Raw genomic sequence first — 14,038 nt, 5'->3', positions numbered from 1 at the left:
TGATTATAACCAGATGGTGATTGATTTTCTGTCAGTTTTCTTTAGTTTGAGGTTGTTGGGAAGGATGGAAAATGGCGACAGTGACATTACAACAAACAAATAAAGTAATTTAATTTCACCAACATGTGATTTGTTTGTATTTGCATTTTTGGGTGTGGGATGCCAGGATGTCACTGTTGCTAAAGCAAACGAGAAAACGCAGCACATATTGTTGTGTGATCTATGTCAGTTACAAAACAAACTGTTTAAAGTCATTCTTATTACCTTATTGTTTTTGTATCAATGGGTTTCTGCTGCTACAACAAGTTAAAGAGGGTGTTATGAGAGGGCAGAGATGTAAATGGAAGTATTACTATAAAAACACATATATATCATCATCACTACTCATCACAAGACACAGCTCACACACTCATGGCTTGACACGCAACAAGCTTGAGCACACTTCCTGAAACCAAAGCTTTCTATGTGCATGCAAGTGGAGCTATAGCCTCACTGGAAAGATGACCAAAGGTCTTAAAGCACATGAACTCTTTCTGGTCACAGTCCAGAGTCACTGTTTAATGTCCCGGTAGTCAAAGTGGACTCCAACTCTAATGGTGACCCTAGGTGACATGATACGGAGGAAGTGAGTGTAACAAGTAAAGAATGATGTGCCAGCGTACATTTTATTCGCTCGAAGGATGATGATGCAGAACGAGAACAAGGGCACATTTCCGTTGACTTTCACATTTCTCTTCTGCCGCTGTGGCTCAAACCTCACCAATGAGAGACAGATCAAGTTTCTACCTCTACCTCACAAATGATTAAGGGAGTACAAACACCACAGTTACCATTGTTTAGCATGAATCCCAGTCATATCCATGACACACAAACTAAATGTATTTGGTGCGTACCTTTTCTCCTAGGCCCTCCATTATATGCTGGCTCACTGCAACCACAATTCAAAGCAGCTGACAGCTGGTATGCTGTGTCCAGTGTCCAGCCTTTTATTGACCCATCCCAGCATTTTGAGACATGCTACATGAGCTAATATAGTGCAGTGCAAAGTTCTTGAGCCAACGCTCATTTCTTTATAATTTAAGCCAGAATTTCTCGTAATTGTTTAAATTAGTCTTGAATAATAGTTTCCAAGGCTTTCTGGACGTTCTTCTTTGAACATTTGCTGCTTTTTCGCTCATTTTCAGTCCAGTCTAGTCCATGAAATCTTTGTTAAGCCACTTAATACTGACCTATGAGTCAACTAGGGCCTATATAAAAATGCACCTAACTCAAGTGATGAAACATCGTTGCAACTACACATAACAGACCTTTTAGTAAAGAACCAATTTTAAATGAGATATTAAGGCACTTTGTTACAAGCAGCCTGATGCAAAACAGATATTTTGTTCCCATTCCTTTAGTCAAATCTATGAGGAATGCCAAAGGGAACACAGTTTGATGCGCATAAAATAGTAATCAGAAATGGTCTCAGTGGAGGAGCAGCTGTCACAGAGCCATTTTTAAAAAAAGGGAAATGTCGAAAAAAGGATGAGGTATGCCAAATTACACAAGAACTGGACTGAAAATCAGCAAAAGGTCTTGAGGAGTGATGAAATTTTATTATTTAGTTATGGATGGGTCTAAGTTCACCCAGTAAAGTCACTGTGGCCCTTCAGCTGAAGTCTACTGATACGCATTAACACTAAGTTACAATAATTAATACAATTTGGTAATGAAAAACGTAAACATCCATATTGCTGACAAAAGTGAGCTCAGTTATAATTATTCAGTTAAAAGTAGTTTAGTGCTTCTGCAGCAGTCGTGGTAACTAGCATGGCTGAGGATGACACTGGGCGGGCTGGCCTATGCAGGTAAACTGCGCTCTTCTTAAAAACAGCCAGAGTTCACAGGACAGTATAACAGGCTGACACTCGATTGGCAATAAAAATATTAATTAGCATCAAAAAATACACATAGTAATCTTAACATTAAAAAGTTCTCTTAAAGAACTAAACCCACATCAACATGCAATGAGCGCTGATTCGACCAGTGCTGCTTACAGCCTTTGGCCTGCCCACTGTTATTTTCTCAAGACCCAAAAACATGGTTGACCTGAGGCAGATTTTGGAGGTTTTTTTGAGTTTTAAAGATGAGAAGCTCCTCTCTCCAGACTGACTGGAAGAGTTAAGAGTCGACTGACTGCCAGCTAAGTTAATGTTAACTGGCAAAGTAAACAAAAGAAACAATGTTGTGCGACCAGAAGTTATGTTATTCAAGTGTCACTCCCCAAAAGTTAAGGCAGCAGCATTTAATTATTTTGCATTATATTTATTCATTATTATCTGCTCCACTCACCACTGTCTGCTCTAGCGTTTTTCTCCTCTTCCTCTTTTTCACTCACAGAACTTTAAATCCTCAAATTTTTCACTCATTGGTTTTTGTTGTTGTCTTTTGGTTTGTTTAAACAGGATCATGCACATCGCAAAACGTGAGTGACTGGAGTCAGGTGGGGGCCTCATAGGGAGTCAAGGTCTCTCCTACTGTCACTGCAAACTTTGACCACCACCCACCAATCAACAACTTTACAGGTATTGATGAATGGATTTTCTTACAGTTTTTGTTGTAAGCTAGGCTACAACAAAGCTAGATTTTCATCTGAGTCTGCAAAAAAAAAAAAGACAGGGATGCATTTCACTATAAGATCAGATCACCAAAGAGGACTTTGGTAATAATGTGCTTCATAAAAGTGATGCTGGAGCTTTTTGGGTGTATCTGGAAGCTTAGAAATTTGTCTGATTATGAATCGAACCAGGTGCAGGTGTCATTATGGTTGCCTTTAGGGTTATGGGCTTTAGAAAAAGTAAATGAGTGTTCTGATATGAAAACACATGCATCTATATGATTATTCATGTGATTGGACATAAACATACATACATGCATAAATCAGTATTTTAGTGCGAGTCTTCTGCAGAAAATGACTGTGATCAATCCTCAGAAGTGATGGAAATCTGTGTGTGTGTGCTGTATTGCATAACGGGCAGTCAGACACACTCTTCATTCGTGCCAGTCTGATAAGTGCCAACATCAGCAAACCGTTGGACAGGAAATTGTCACATGTCATCGAATTTATATTTCTTTAAAATTCGATCCCCAAATAGAGAAACCACGGGACATCACACTCACTACTTCCTCTTTCTGAAAACGTTTAGGTAAAAGAAAAAGTTAGTGCCACATGTGACTTATGAGATTAGCTGGTGACAAAAATTCTAAACATAGGATTTTGTCACAAGATTTACAGTTTTATTCTTTAACTTATGTGTACTGTTCAAAAATGCTGGCGAGTTTTGGCTTGCACAGTGCGCGGCTGTCAGGTTGGATGAGGAAGCTCCTCAACTGAACAGGTGTGACGTTTGTTTGTGACTTCTGAAACCTGAAGTTTGGCATTTTGCCTGCCACCAGGATGTTTTTAAGAGCCATCAGTCACGAGTTAGGGGGTGGATCTGACTGTTGATGTGGCGGCAACTTCTCAATAACAAGTGAGCTCGAACCTAAAACAAAATGATGATCATGTTGTAGTAAATAAGACTTAAAACTATCAACTGAAGCCATAACCAATCAGGAAAGTATCTACTGAGTTCGTAAATCAAGTGAGCAGCAGGGTAATGTTGTCATAGACTCCTGCACAGTTGAAACAGCTTCACTTTTTCACACCAAGAGACCAAATCTTTGTTATTGCATACGAAGGGAGTCAAAATTGAAGTGAATGAGAGTACCTATGACTGAATGTGAAGGTTCACTGGTATGAATGAATCAATGACCATGTGACCTTTGGCAAACGGACAAACACAGACCTAGTTAATGTTTAAAAGTTAAAGAACAGGCGTTTTTAACTCTTTCCCCCGTAAAGATGACATCTGACAACTTTCCCCGCCCACCCTTAATGATGAATTTTCACACTTCAGTATAAATCACTAAAGATGAAAGATTTGAGTTTCTCTCTAAATAACAATCTGTTTACTGACAACAAAGCATTCATATATGCATAATTAATGATAATCATTTTTCGTTTAACTCGGTGGACATATCTGAACACCAAGAAAACCCTTCCACACACATGATCGATGATGTAGTTGATGCATAAAAATGCAGTTACTTGAAGTTTATAAGACGGTAAAGAATCTTCTAATTTCATTTTTTAAAATTCCTTTTAAGACCACAACCACATTCTTCAGATAAACGTTCAAAAATAAAGAGAGGGAGCTGTGGATTTTGTCCCAATCAATAATACTGATATAGACTTGGACACAGATATCTCGGCCTTCTATCTTAAAAGCCAGAACGATAACAGCAGGAAGAGCAAAGTAGCAATAGTTGCCCTTTTTGTTTGTGACAACAGGAAATGGGTGTTGTTTTAAGACAGACTTGCAAAATTAGGAAACTATTCTTTAAGCACACATACATTCACACACCGTCACTTTATTAGTTACACTATGCTAGTACCTTTTGCCTACAGAACTACCTTAATTCTTTGTGGTACAAGGTGCTGGAATCCCTGCTCAGCGATTTTGGTTCATATTTACATCACAGCATCACACAGTGGCAGCAGAATTGTCTGCTGCACATCCATGATGCACTCCTACATTGAACCACATCTGAAAAATGCTCTTTTGGATAAGATTTGGTGGCTTTATAGGCCATTTGAGTACAGTGAATTTCTTAAATGGTGAGTTATCCTGCTGGATCCCTTTATGACCACAGTGTACCCATCTTCTGATGGGAACACTATGGTCGTAGAGGGATAGACATGGTCAGCAATAGCGTCCAGGTGTTTAAACAATGCTTACTTGGTAGTCCAAATGTTGCAGCAGAAATCGATAGTCATCAGACCAGGCAATGTTTTTCCAATCTACTATAAGTACCATTCAGTTTTGTTGAGCTTCAGTTCTCGGTTCTTAGGTGAAAGGAGTGGTACCTGTTGTGATCTTCTGCTCCTGCTTCAAGGTTCTGCATAACTTGCTTTATAACCACTGTTTATTTGCATTACCGTTACCCTCCAATCACATCACATCAGAATGACCGTTCACCTCTGACATCAACAAAGTGCTAATGGTTTGTTTGTGCTCTGGCACAAGCAACCACGCAACCTCCAAAGGCACTTACATCACATGAGTCTGACCACATCTTTAGATTAGGTCAACTTTAAAAGTCGTTACATTTAAAACAATGAGTGTAGTTGCATGTGATTCTACTAATCAGCTCTTACTCTTTTTATTTGCTGTATGCGCTTAAAAAACACAAGAGGCGTCAGTGTGTTTTTTTTTAAGCTGTAATCTTGCTTGGTGCAGTGTCTGCACAGCCAGACCCGTATGATGTTGATGCTCTGTTTGTGTGCACACACAAAACTGCAGGCAGGCCTGCCCTCATTAGAAAACAGCTTCGAGTCTATTTTTAGTCGGCAGCTTTGTCTGAAGTCTTTGTAAGAGGATGTACACTTACGTGATATTGTGATCTCCTGCAGCGATCCCATTGTCCATTAAATCCACACATTGTTAGTCCTGTAACATGAAAGCAGCCGGGAGAAAGGACTCGGGAGGCTTCTGCGCTCTCACACACCCTCTTAGTATATGAGTACTAGCTGGTTTGCTGCTCCCAGCTCTGGTCTTTGCTCAGGTTTAATCCTCTACAAAAATTAATTTCTTAAAAAGAATCAAATATTTTAATTAGAATAACTTTAAATACTCATTAAAACTTGCATTTGCTCGTCTTCACTAAATTCGACTCCTTGTACTATTCATCTGTCTCATGATGAACTAATAGCTATGTGTTTGATATACGCTAGCTCGTGAAGTGTGCCTACGGTCCTTTTGCGCCACCGTGTGACCATAGGAAAAAAATGCGCTGAATAAAACGTAACAATATTGTGTTCCGCAGGATTATAGGATATAGGATTACATGTAAATAAGAATAAAGCCTCACTGGTTTGCATGAGAGTCATCAAAAGTGTGGGAAAACTGGATATATGAATACATAAATTAAGAATAAAAACAAAAATAACAAATCATTTCTTGCGTTTTTGATACTGACATCTGGTGTTTATGTGTCCTTTTCCTCCCCGTTCTCCAGCTGTTTCCGGCTCCATAGCTGAATGTTTTTACTGGTGAATCTTTTTGTTTGCGTGTAGTTGTTTACTTCTTTTATCATTCTCACTCTAATTCCAATTCTCTGGTCCTCTCAGTGAATAGTTATTGAAAGGGATTTCTTCCACTCCCTCCATCACCAGTACTACATTGGTGTGATACTGTGATACATTATTTGTGTTTTGTTTTACATTTTTTATATTGACGCTGAAATTTTCAAACAGACTAGAAATCTGATCAAAGGTGATGCTGTGCCTCAATTCACAACAAAGACCAACAGAACAGTGAGAGGAGAAAAAGGTGCATTAATGGTTGGATTAAAGTTGCATTTGCTTTCAACAAAAAATATAATCATCATCAACAACAACAAGAAAAAGAACAAACACAAATTAAAATGTGTTATCTTCATTCAAACACCTGAGCAGTTTACGCTGAAGCGTGATTCACTTTTCAGGCAGGTGTTTCTTTTTTAGTCATTAGGCTCTGATTGGTTAAGACTGCTCTCTGGCAGCATTTATAAGCCTTCACCTCAGTCAACTTTATTGCTTGTAGCCTTCAGAATGATGACAACAGACTACTTCTTGGGGTATGTGGCAAGTGTATTTTAATTTCTGATCTTCTGGCCTATTATAGTTAATGATCTTTTACAAATGTTTTAGGGGTTCAGTCCTTGTCTTGCTGATTGTGCATATATGCAGCCTTCCTCTTGAGAAAGGTAGGTGAAACTTTTCCATATATACAAACTGTAGTGCTTAACTTCTATTAATGTTTCCTTCTCCCTCAGGCTATTATCCAGGCACTCCTTACCGGAGAGGTAACACAAACACTGCAGGTAATGTTGCCTTAAGCCAGGGTGGCCCTTATGCATACCCATCCTTTGTTGTTGTACCTTATAATGCTCAGTATGGAGGGGTTGCAGTGCAGCAGCCTGGTGTCTATCAATATGCTCCCCAGAGCGTGCCAGTATTATATACTGGCTCCAGTTCTTCTGGTCCTGCCCAGGCTGGAGGATACACGACTGGCTCCACACAGGGTGCAGGTGCTGCTCGACCTGCAGCTGGTAAATAATGGAATATTTCATGATGCACTATAAACATTTATTGTGAACATTACCAGCAAGTGTTGTGTGACTTTCTCTTTCAAAAGGTTCAAATGTTGGTGTTTCTACTGGAGGAAGCAGCGCAAATACTGGTGCTAATGTTGCCCTAAGCCAGGGAGGACCTTATCCATACCCCTCTGTAGCTGTGCCTTATAGTGCTCCATATGGAGGTGTTGCAGTGCAACAGCCTGGTTTCTCACATGCTGCTCAAAGTGTGGCAGCACCATACACCGGCTCCAGTTACTCCGCTCCTGCTCAGGCAGGAGGAAGCACAGCTGGCTCTGCACAAACTGGAGCAACTTCTCAACCTGCAGCTGGTACCTAGTGTGATGATGCAGTATAAATGCAATCATTAGGATCTCCTGACCCGAATCCTTGGTAACCTTGGCTTAAATTTTGCTGTTCCTTAGAAATCAACTGGGCTATCCCATCTCCCAAGCTCGGTGAGGAATCATCACCCAACCCTCAAAGCCTTGCCTCTGGCACAGCTGATGAGCGTGGTGCGCTTCTACCACCAGTACCTGCGTACCAACCAGGAGAGTTGTCCCACTATGAGAAGGCTGCTGAGGCTGGGGACTACCAGTCGGAGACAGAAGAACTAGGTCGCAGGACTGTCCCAGCTACGATGGACTCTTTTGCTGCTGCGGGTGGACTGGCATCCCCAGGCTTTGCCACAGGACAGTTTGGAATGGGTGGGCTGTGGGGTAGTCCGTATCCATCCTTTGACTTCTTGTTCCTGACTGGCCAGTACCCTGCGGGCACAGTCAGTCACTTCAGCCAGGACTACGAGCAGGGACGAGACTACTCTCACAGCACTCACTACCTGAAAGACCACCCCTACCCTGGCTTTGCACAGTCAGTGGGGGCTGTTGGAGCAGCTCAGAGCCTTCAGACTCCCAGCTTGTATGTGAGCAGTCCAGTGGTGGGAGGTTATTACCAGGTTGGAGCACAAATGGTACCCGCTTCTTCCTACACAGGTGTTTCGCAGGTATGTTTCCTAATGTCTAAATTTTACCACAACTGCATGTTGTAATTGTACTTACACTTCCCTCTTGTCTTTCAGATAAAATACTAGCTGAATCCAATCGGCTTACTGAACTGGGCAACACAATGAACTGGTGAATGACTCCATGTGATACAATAAACTTGGTTTTCAGTGTTTTGAAACAGTGACTTCAGTCTCCTCTGTAGTGAGTGGTAATGAAGCTTTACACCCACCCTCCCTTGCTACTCCGGCAAGGCTCTAGTGCCTGTTCATATGTCTGTGGATAAATGCCAATTGCTGTAGTCAGCCTTGGATACTTAATGGTTCAGTAGTCTATAGCTTCTAGTATATCTTCGGTCTCTGATACAAAAAGCAAGACCCTAGTGTAAGGCCCCAATGATTTCCAAACTTGGGCAGATTTAGGCAACTTTTTAAAACCCTGATCAACTAATTGGCATGATAAAGACAAGCTAATAATTCTAGGTATTTAATTTCCCACAGAAATTAAAGCACTTGAGATAACTAAGACATCTGTCATGTTGGGAGTGAGACTACACAGAATTCACTTTACTAGTTTGCCATACAGTAGTTCCTTTTCAGGTCTTAAAGTGAGGAAATGTAAAAATCTATGGCATGTAACTGGCTTGCAAATTTCAGATTCTGTTGGCATAAAACATGAACATTTGTATTGCATGATGTTGCTGCATCTGAGTATAAACACTATAGGACAAGCCTGCTGCTTTATATTATGCTTCCCCCATGTGGCCAATAAATCAAGTTTTAATAACACTCCTCTACACAAACTTGTAGCACAGATGAATGCTGTGATTTCTGTAACTAGCATGGCAAATGAACATGCAACAGTTTATCGTCAATGATTTGCAGACACTCCCACACAGGTGTTAACAGCATTTACAAATCCACAATCCTTTCTACTCTCTTGACTTTATGTCCTCAGCTCCATGTGAAAGACTAACAGCTATGCATTACAGCTCCACTTTTCACATTAACCACCATTTATGAAGTAACTGCAGGCCATATAAGACCAAAACAACGAAGACTATTTTGCTAATTTCTAGTTCCATCTTTATTTGTGGATTACTAGAGTAGCTTTGCATGATGCAGTTTAAAATCCTTATTTTTATTATAGTGGTCTTGGTGCACCTCTCAAGTTCATTTCCTGTCTGCAACAAGAAATTTCAGTTCCCTTCCCCCTCCCTTGAAATTAATTTCCTTTGGACTGGCTGCCTCTAGCATGCAAAAGCTTTGAACAGCGTTTGGGTGGGGCTTCTTCTGAACTCACAGCCATAGACGTGTGCCATGAGATGGCCATATCAATGATATCAGTTGTCATTGACATAATATGGAAATGAGCAACAACAAAAAACAGTTTGAGCACTGGCTCATAGAGATGACTTTCACACATAATGCCCTCAATATTTGAAACTTTGTAAATATTAAATATGATTATTCACCACTGTAACTGTAAATGAATGATTTATTTTATTGGCACATAGACAGACTCTTTATTTTTAAGATTTGTGTTAAAGATCACCTTTTCAGCTCCACCAAGGCAGTTGTTTGCCTTGTCAGGTATCTCGGGCTCTGGAGGTATATGTTTTTGATTTGTGGTTTTTGTAGGGTTTGTTATTTGTTTGTTTACTTGTTTCTCACTTCAGTCCAACCCCCAGTCTTCTTTGTGTATCGTGTGTTGTCTGGGTTTTTCTTTGCTCTTCATTGCTGCGTCTCACTGTTCTGTAGCATCCTAGCTAGTCGTAGCAGGCGTCTATTTCTCTTGGATGTGTATTCCTGTTAAAAGGATGTTTGTCCTCCCTATTTTTGCCAAGTATTTTACCACATGGGATGATATGATCCCTGAGGTTATTGCTCTCATATTGTAGGGCTTACCTTACAAAGACTACCATGAGTCACTTGTTGTGAACTGCTGCTTCTGTCTGTATGCTGTTCAGAGCTAGCCAACAGCAAATGTAGGGTCTGGTTTTGGAGCTGTTCCTATATTAACTGAACTAAATTATTATAAGAGATCTTCCCTTTTCCCCATCCCCATGTGCTGCTCAAGAGCAGGGGTCGGTTAACCTTATTCTATTTCACCTATATTTTCATGTGAAAGTACTTTGTAACTGTAGTTGGTCTTAATCTGTTCTGAGGTACTATTATCTGCACTTGTGGCATGTGATGTTTCTTATAAGGGTCACTATGTTATAAAAATATATAGTAATTCATTTTAAGCAGTTTCATTGTTTATTGTTATTGTGACCAACAGCTGTACATTATTGAGATTTAAGCTCTGTTTATGAGAGATGGTTTTAGGACCTACATGAGACAAATTATTTTATTTCCCATTAAAGTGAATTTTAATTAAACTTCATTTTTATTGCACATTTCTTCCTAACAAATGTATAATGTTGCTGAAATGTCCAAAAAGCTAGAAGTCTAATAAGGGTCGTATTGGCTCAGTGTTCGCACATCTCACAGAAAAGGTCAACAGAACAGTGAGAGATGAACTGTCACTGATGATTAGCATAAAACTGCTTAGATTTCCACAAAAATGGAATCATCTATCCAAATAACAAATGCAAATGAACCCTTGTTATTTTTCAGAATTTGACGTCTACACCATCTGAGATTGTTGTAGGGTAGTCAGCAGCTCCTCGCACCTAACAGGTGTAACTATGAAGTGAGAATAATGAGTCTGCAAGCAGGTCGATCTCAAAGCTTTACACGTCACAGACGTGGCTCTGTTTTTACCTGGGAAATCACTGCGGTAACTTGTACTGAACGCTTAACCTGGTTAAGCCAGGTTATGTAGACAGTTTCCATCTAAAAGTGTTACGTCTCCACTGATTCCTTTATTTACAGCATGTTTAAGTGCCCTAAAGACTGTTGGCTAAATATGTTTTATATGTGCACACTGTTAAGCTGTACCTTTAGTACCTTATAAACACCATGAATAAAACCCAGCTGTAGTTACAGCAGCACAAATGCACATCACATTATCACTGGGATGTGACATGTGATGCACAAAATGTATAAATGCTTTTATACTTGTACTTTATACTATGCATTTCTGCCACATGAATCACTTGTATTATTTGCATCAGTGTTGCATTTTAAATCTTTATTTTTCATACTATTTCTAGATTTTACCATCATTTTATTTTCATCATCTGATAATGTCTCTGATTGGACTCATTGTCTTCATATAGGAATTGTTGATTGTTGAAGCCCAGTTGATAGCCACCTTTATGATACTCCTTATCTTTGACTCAAGCTTGAGTCACCTTTCCAGCAGGTGTATTCCATTACTTCTTTAAGCTCTGATTGGTTAAGACTGCTTTCTCGCAGCATTTTTAACCCTTCACCTTTTGTTCTACTGGTTGCCTTCAGAATGATGACTGCAAGCCTCTCACTGGGGTATGTGGCAGGTGTAGTTGGCTTTCTCTTTTTACACAACTGACTACTTTTTGTAGGCACGTGATTGATATTTTCAAATGGTTTCAGGGGTTCCCTTTTTGTCTTGCTGGTTGTGGATATATGCAGCCTTCCTCTTGAGAAAGGTAGGTGAAACATTCCTAAACATACAAAACTTTGTGATAAATCTTCATTAATTTCAGTTCTTTCTCACCCAGGCTCTAATCCCAGCACTCAATACAGGATAACTAATGTAAACACTGCAGATAATCTTGCCTCAAACCCAAGAGGAACTTTAGCCAATTTAACTCCTGGACTTGTTCCCTACAGCCCTCAATACAGAGGGGTTCTAGTCCCAGCATATGTCAGCTCCAGTGTTTCTCAACCTAATCAGGCTGGTGGATACACAGCTGGCTCTACATTAACTGGGGGTACTGTTCAGCCTGCAGCTTATAACCAGTGAAATATTTCATGAGTTTAAATGTGCATTGCTCTCATTACAAAAAGGCATTCTGCTTTCTCCTAGATTTAAATGTTGGTGCTTCCCCCGGTAGCAGTAACACTGCAGGTAATGTTGCCTTGACTCGGGGAGGACCTTATGCATACCCATCCTCTGTGGTTGTACCTTACAATACTCTGTATGGAGGGGTTGCAGTGCAGCAGCCTGGTGTCTATCAATATGCTCCCCAGAGCGTGCCAGTATTATATACTGGCTCCAGTTCTTCTGGTCCTGCCCAGGCTGGAGGATACACGACTGGCTCCACACAGGGTGGAGGTGCTGCTCGACCTGCAGCTGGTAAATAATGGAATATTTCATGATGCACTACAAACATTTATTGTGAACATTACCAGCAAGTGTTGTGTGACTTTCTCTTTCAAAAGGTTCAAATGTTGGTGTTTCTACTGGAGGAAGCAGCGCAAATACTGGTGCTAATGTTGCCCTAAGCCAGGGAGGACCTTATCCATACCCCTCCTCTGTAGCTGTGCCTTATAGTGCTCCATATGGAGGTGTTGCAGTGCAACAGCCTGGTTTCTCACATGCTGCTCAAAGTGTGGCAGCACCATACACCGGCTCCAGTTACTCCGCTCCTGCTCAGGCAGGAGGAAGCACAGCTGGCTCTGCACAAACTGGAGCAACTTCTCAACCTGCAGCTGGTACCTAGTGTGATGATGCAGTATAAATGCAATCATTAGGATCTCCTGACCCAAATCCTTGGTAACCTTGGCTTAAATTTTGCTGTTCTCAGAAATCAACTGGGCTGTCCCACCTCCCAAGCTCGGTGAGGAATCATCACCCAACCCTCAAAGCCTTGCCTCTGGCACAGCTGATGAGCCTGGTGCGCTTCTACCACCAGTACCTGCGTACCAACCAGGAGAGTTGTCCCACTATGAGAAGGCTGCTGAGGCTGGGGACTACCAGTCGGAGACAGAAGAACTAGGTCGCAGGACTGTCCCAGCTACGATGGACGCTTTTGCTGCTGCCGGTGGACTGGCATCCCCAGGCTTTGCCACAGGACAGTTTGGAATGGGTGGGCTGTGGGGTAGTCCGTATCCATCCTTTGACTTCTTGTTCCTGACTGGCCAGTACCCTGCGGGCACAGTCAGTCACTTCAGCCAGGACTACGAGCAGGGACGAGACTACTCTCACAGCACTCACTACCTGAAAGACCACCCCTACCCCGGCTTTGCACAGTCAGTGGGGGCTGTTGGAGCAGCTCAGAGCCTTCAGACTCCCAGCTTGTATGTGAGCAGTCCAGTGGTGGGAGGTTATTACCAGGTTGGAGCACAAACAGTACCTGCTCCTTCCTACACAGGTGTTACGCAGGTATGTTTCCTAAAATGCCTACATGTCACAATCTGCATATTGTAACTGTACTAACTCTTTCCCTCTTTCCTCCCAGATAAAATACTAGCTGAATCTCAAAGGCATGAGCACAAGTTTAATCAATAAAGTCTTATGAAATACTCCTGGTCACTTTTCTTATTAGTGGTGGTGCGGGAACGACTAAGGTTGTAGAAATTGCATGTAATGTAACTACTGGGCTCAATTTATGATCTGTTAAAAGACCGAATGCGCGCCTGAATTTAGACCTGCCCATGTGGGGTTTATGACCTTAAGGGAACTACTTGGGTTTTCTGTTGGCAACCTGTAGTGACCCATAAGTGGACAGTCCCACTTATGGCCTGGTATAAGCAAGTTTACCCTGCTCAGGCTGTCAAGAAGGGCATCCAGTTTTGTAAGTTGTAGATCTATATGTTAAGGTGGATCTCACGCTGGCAGTAACCTATATACGCTTTCAAGTATTTAACATAAAAATACTGGAAGGGTTTACTTTCCCTGGTGGGAATTGCAAAAAATGTGGACACACAAGCAGTACAAGGGAATCCCTTGGAAACCTTTCACCT

General features: G+C 41.2%; 2 protein-coding genes across 4 annotated transcripts; both read left to right on the top strand.

The window, feature by feature from the left end:
• The first annotated feature begins 6,619 nt into the window (after window positions 1-6,619).
• On the top strand, window positions 6,620-8,382 carry LOC113006380 (sericin 1-like). 2 transcript variants are annotated; one of them, XM_026142332.1, is made up of 7 exons: window positions 6,620-6,702; window positions 6,776-6,831; window positions 6,901-6,948; window positions 7,036-7,176; window positions 7,263-7,532; window positions 7,626-8,203; window positions 8,279-8,382. In XM_026142332.1, the coding sequence occupies exons 1-7, from the start codon at window positions 6,677-6,679 to the stop codon at window positions 8,288-8,290; spliced, it is 1,131 nt and encodes a 376-aa protein (XP_025998117.1). In that variant the 5' UTR covers window positions 6,620-6,676; the 3' UTR covers window positions 8,291-8,382. The 2 variants fall into 2 exon arrangements, with proteins under 2 accessions (XP_025998117.1, XP_025998107.1); XM_026142322.1 differs by having other exon boundaries at window positions 6,901-7,176.
• Window positions 8,383-11,550: 3,168 nt separating this feature from the next.
• Window positions 11,551-13,597, top strand: LOC113029477 (sericin 1-like). 2 transcript variants are annotated; one of them, XM_026180366.1, is made up of 8 exons: window positions 11,551-11,635; window positions 11,723-11,778; window positions 11,851-12,063; window positions 12,159-12,428; window positions 12,515-12,787; window positions 12,880-13,311; window positions 13,438-13,457; window positions 13,534-13,597. In XM_026180366.1, exons 1-8 carry the CDS (start codon window positions 11,610-11,612, stop codon window positions 13,543-13,545), a joined length of 1,302 nt encoding a protein of 433 aa, XP_026036151.1. In that variant the 5' UTR covers window positions 11,551-11,609; the 3' UTR covers window positions 13,546-13,597. The 2 variants fall into 2 exon arrangements, with proteins under 2 accessions (XP_026036151.1, XP_026036156.1); XM_026180371.1 differs by lacking the exon at window positions 11,851-12,063.
• Window positions 13,598-14,038: the final 441 nt, after the last annotated feature.

This window comes from Astatotilapia calliptera, chromosome 2, assembly GCF_900246225.1.
Source record: "Astatotilapia calliptera chromosome 2, fAstCal1.2, whole genome shotgun sequence".
Lineage (NCBI taxonomy): Eukaryota > Metazoa > Chordata > Actinopteri > Cichliformes > Cichlidae > Astatotilapia > Astatotilapia calliptera.
The sequence above is the reverse complement of the archived record's forward strand: the minus strand, read 5'-3'. Positions and strand labels throughout refer to the sequence as shown.

Bases quoted from the DNA above. Each gene is read 5' to 3' on its own strand.
- LOC113029477 (XM_026180366.1), top strand. From the start codon at position 11,610: ATGATGACTGCAAGCCTCTCACTGGG. The intron at 12,429-12,514 runs GTAAATAATGGA...CTCTTTCAAAAG, and splicing joins TGCTGCTCGACCTGCAGCTG to GTTCAAATGTTGGTGTTTCT. The intron at 13,312-13,437 runs CCGGCTTTGCAC...TACCTGCTCCTT, and splicing joins CCTGAAAGACCACCCCTACC to CCTACACAGGTGTTACGCAG.
- LOC113006380 (XM_026142322.1), top strand. From the start codon at position 6,677: ATGATGACAACAGACTACTTCTTGGG. The intron at 6,832-6,900 runs GTAGGTGAAACT...CTTCTCCCTCAG, and splicing joins CAGCCTTCCTCTTGAGAAAG to GCTATTATCCAGGCACTCCT. The intron at 7,533-7,625 runs GTACCTAGTGTG...GCTGTTCCTTAG, and splicing joins AACTTCTCAACCTGCAGCTG to AAATCAACTGGGCTATCCCA.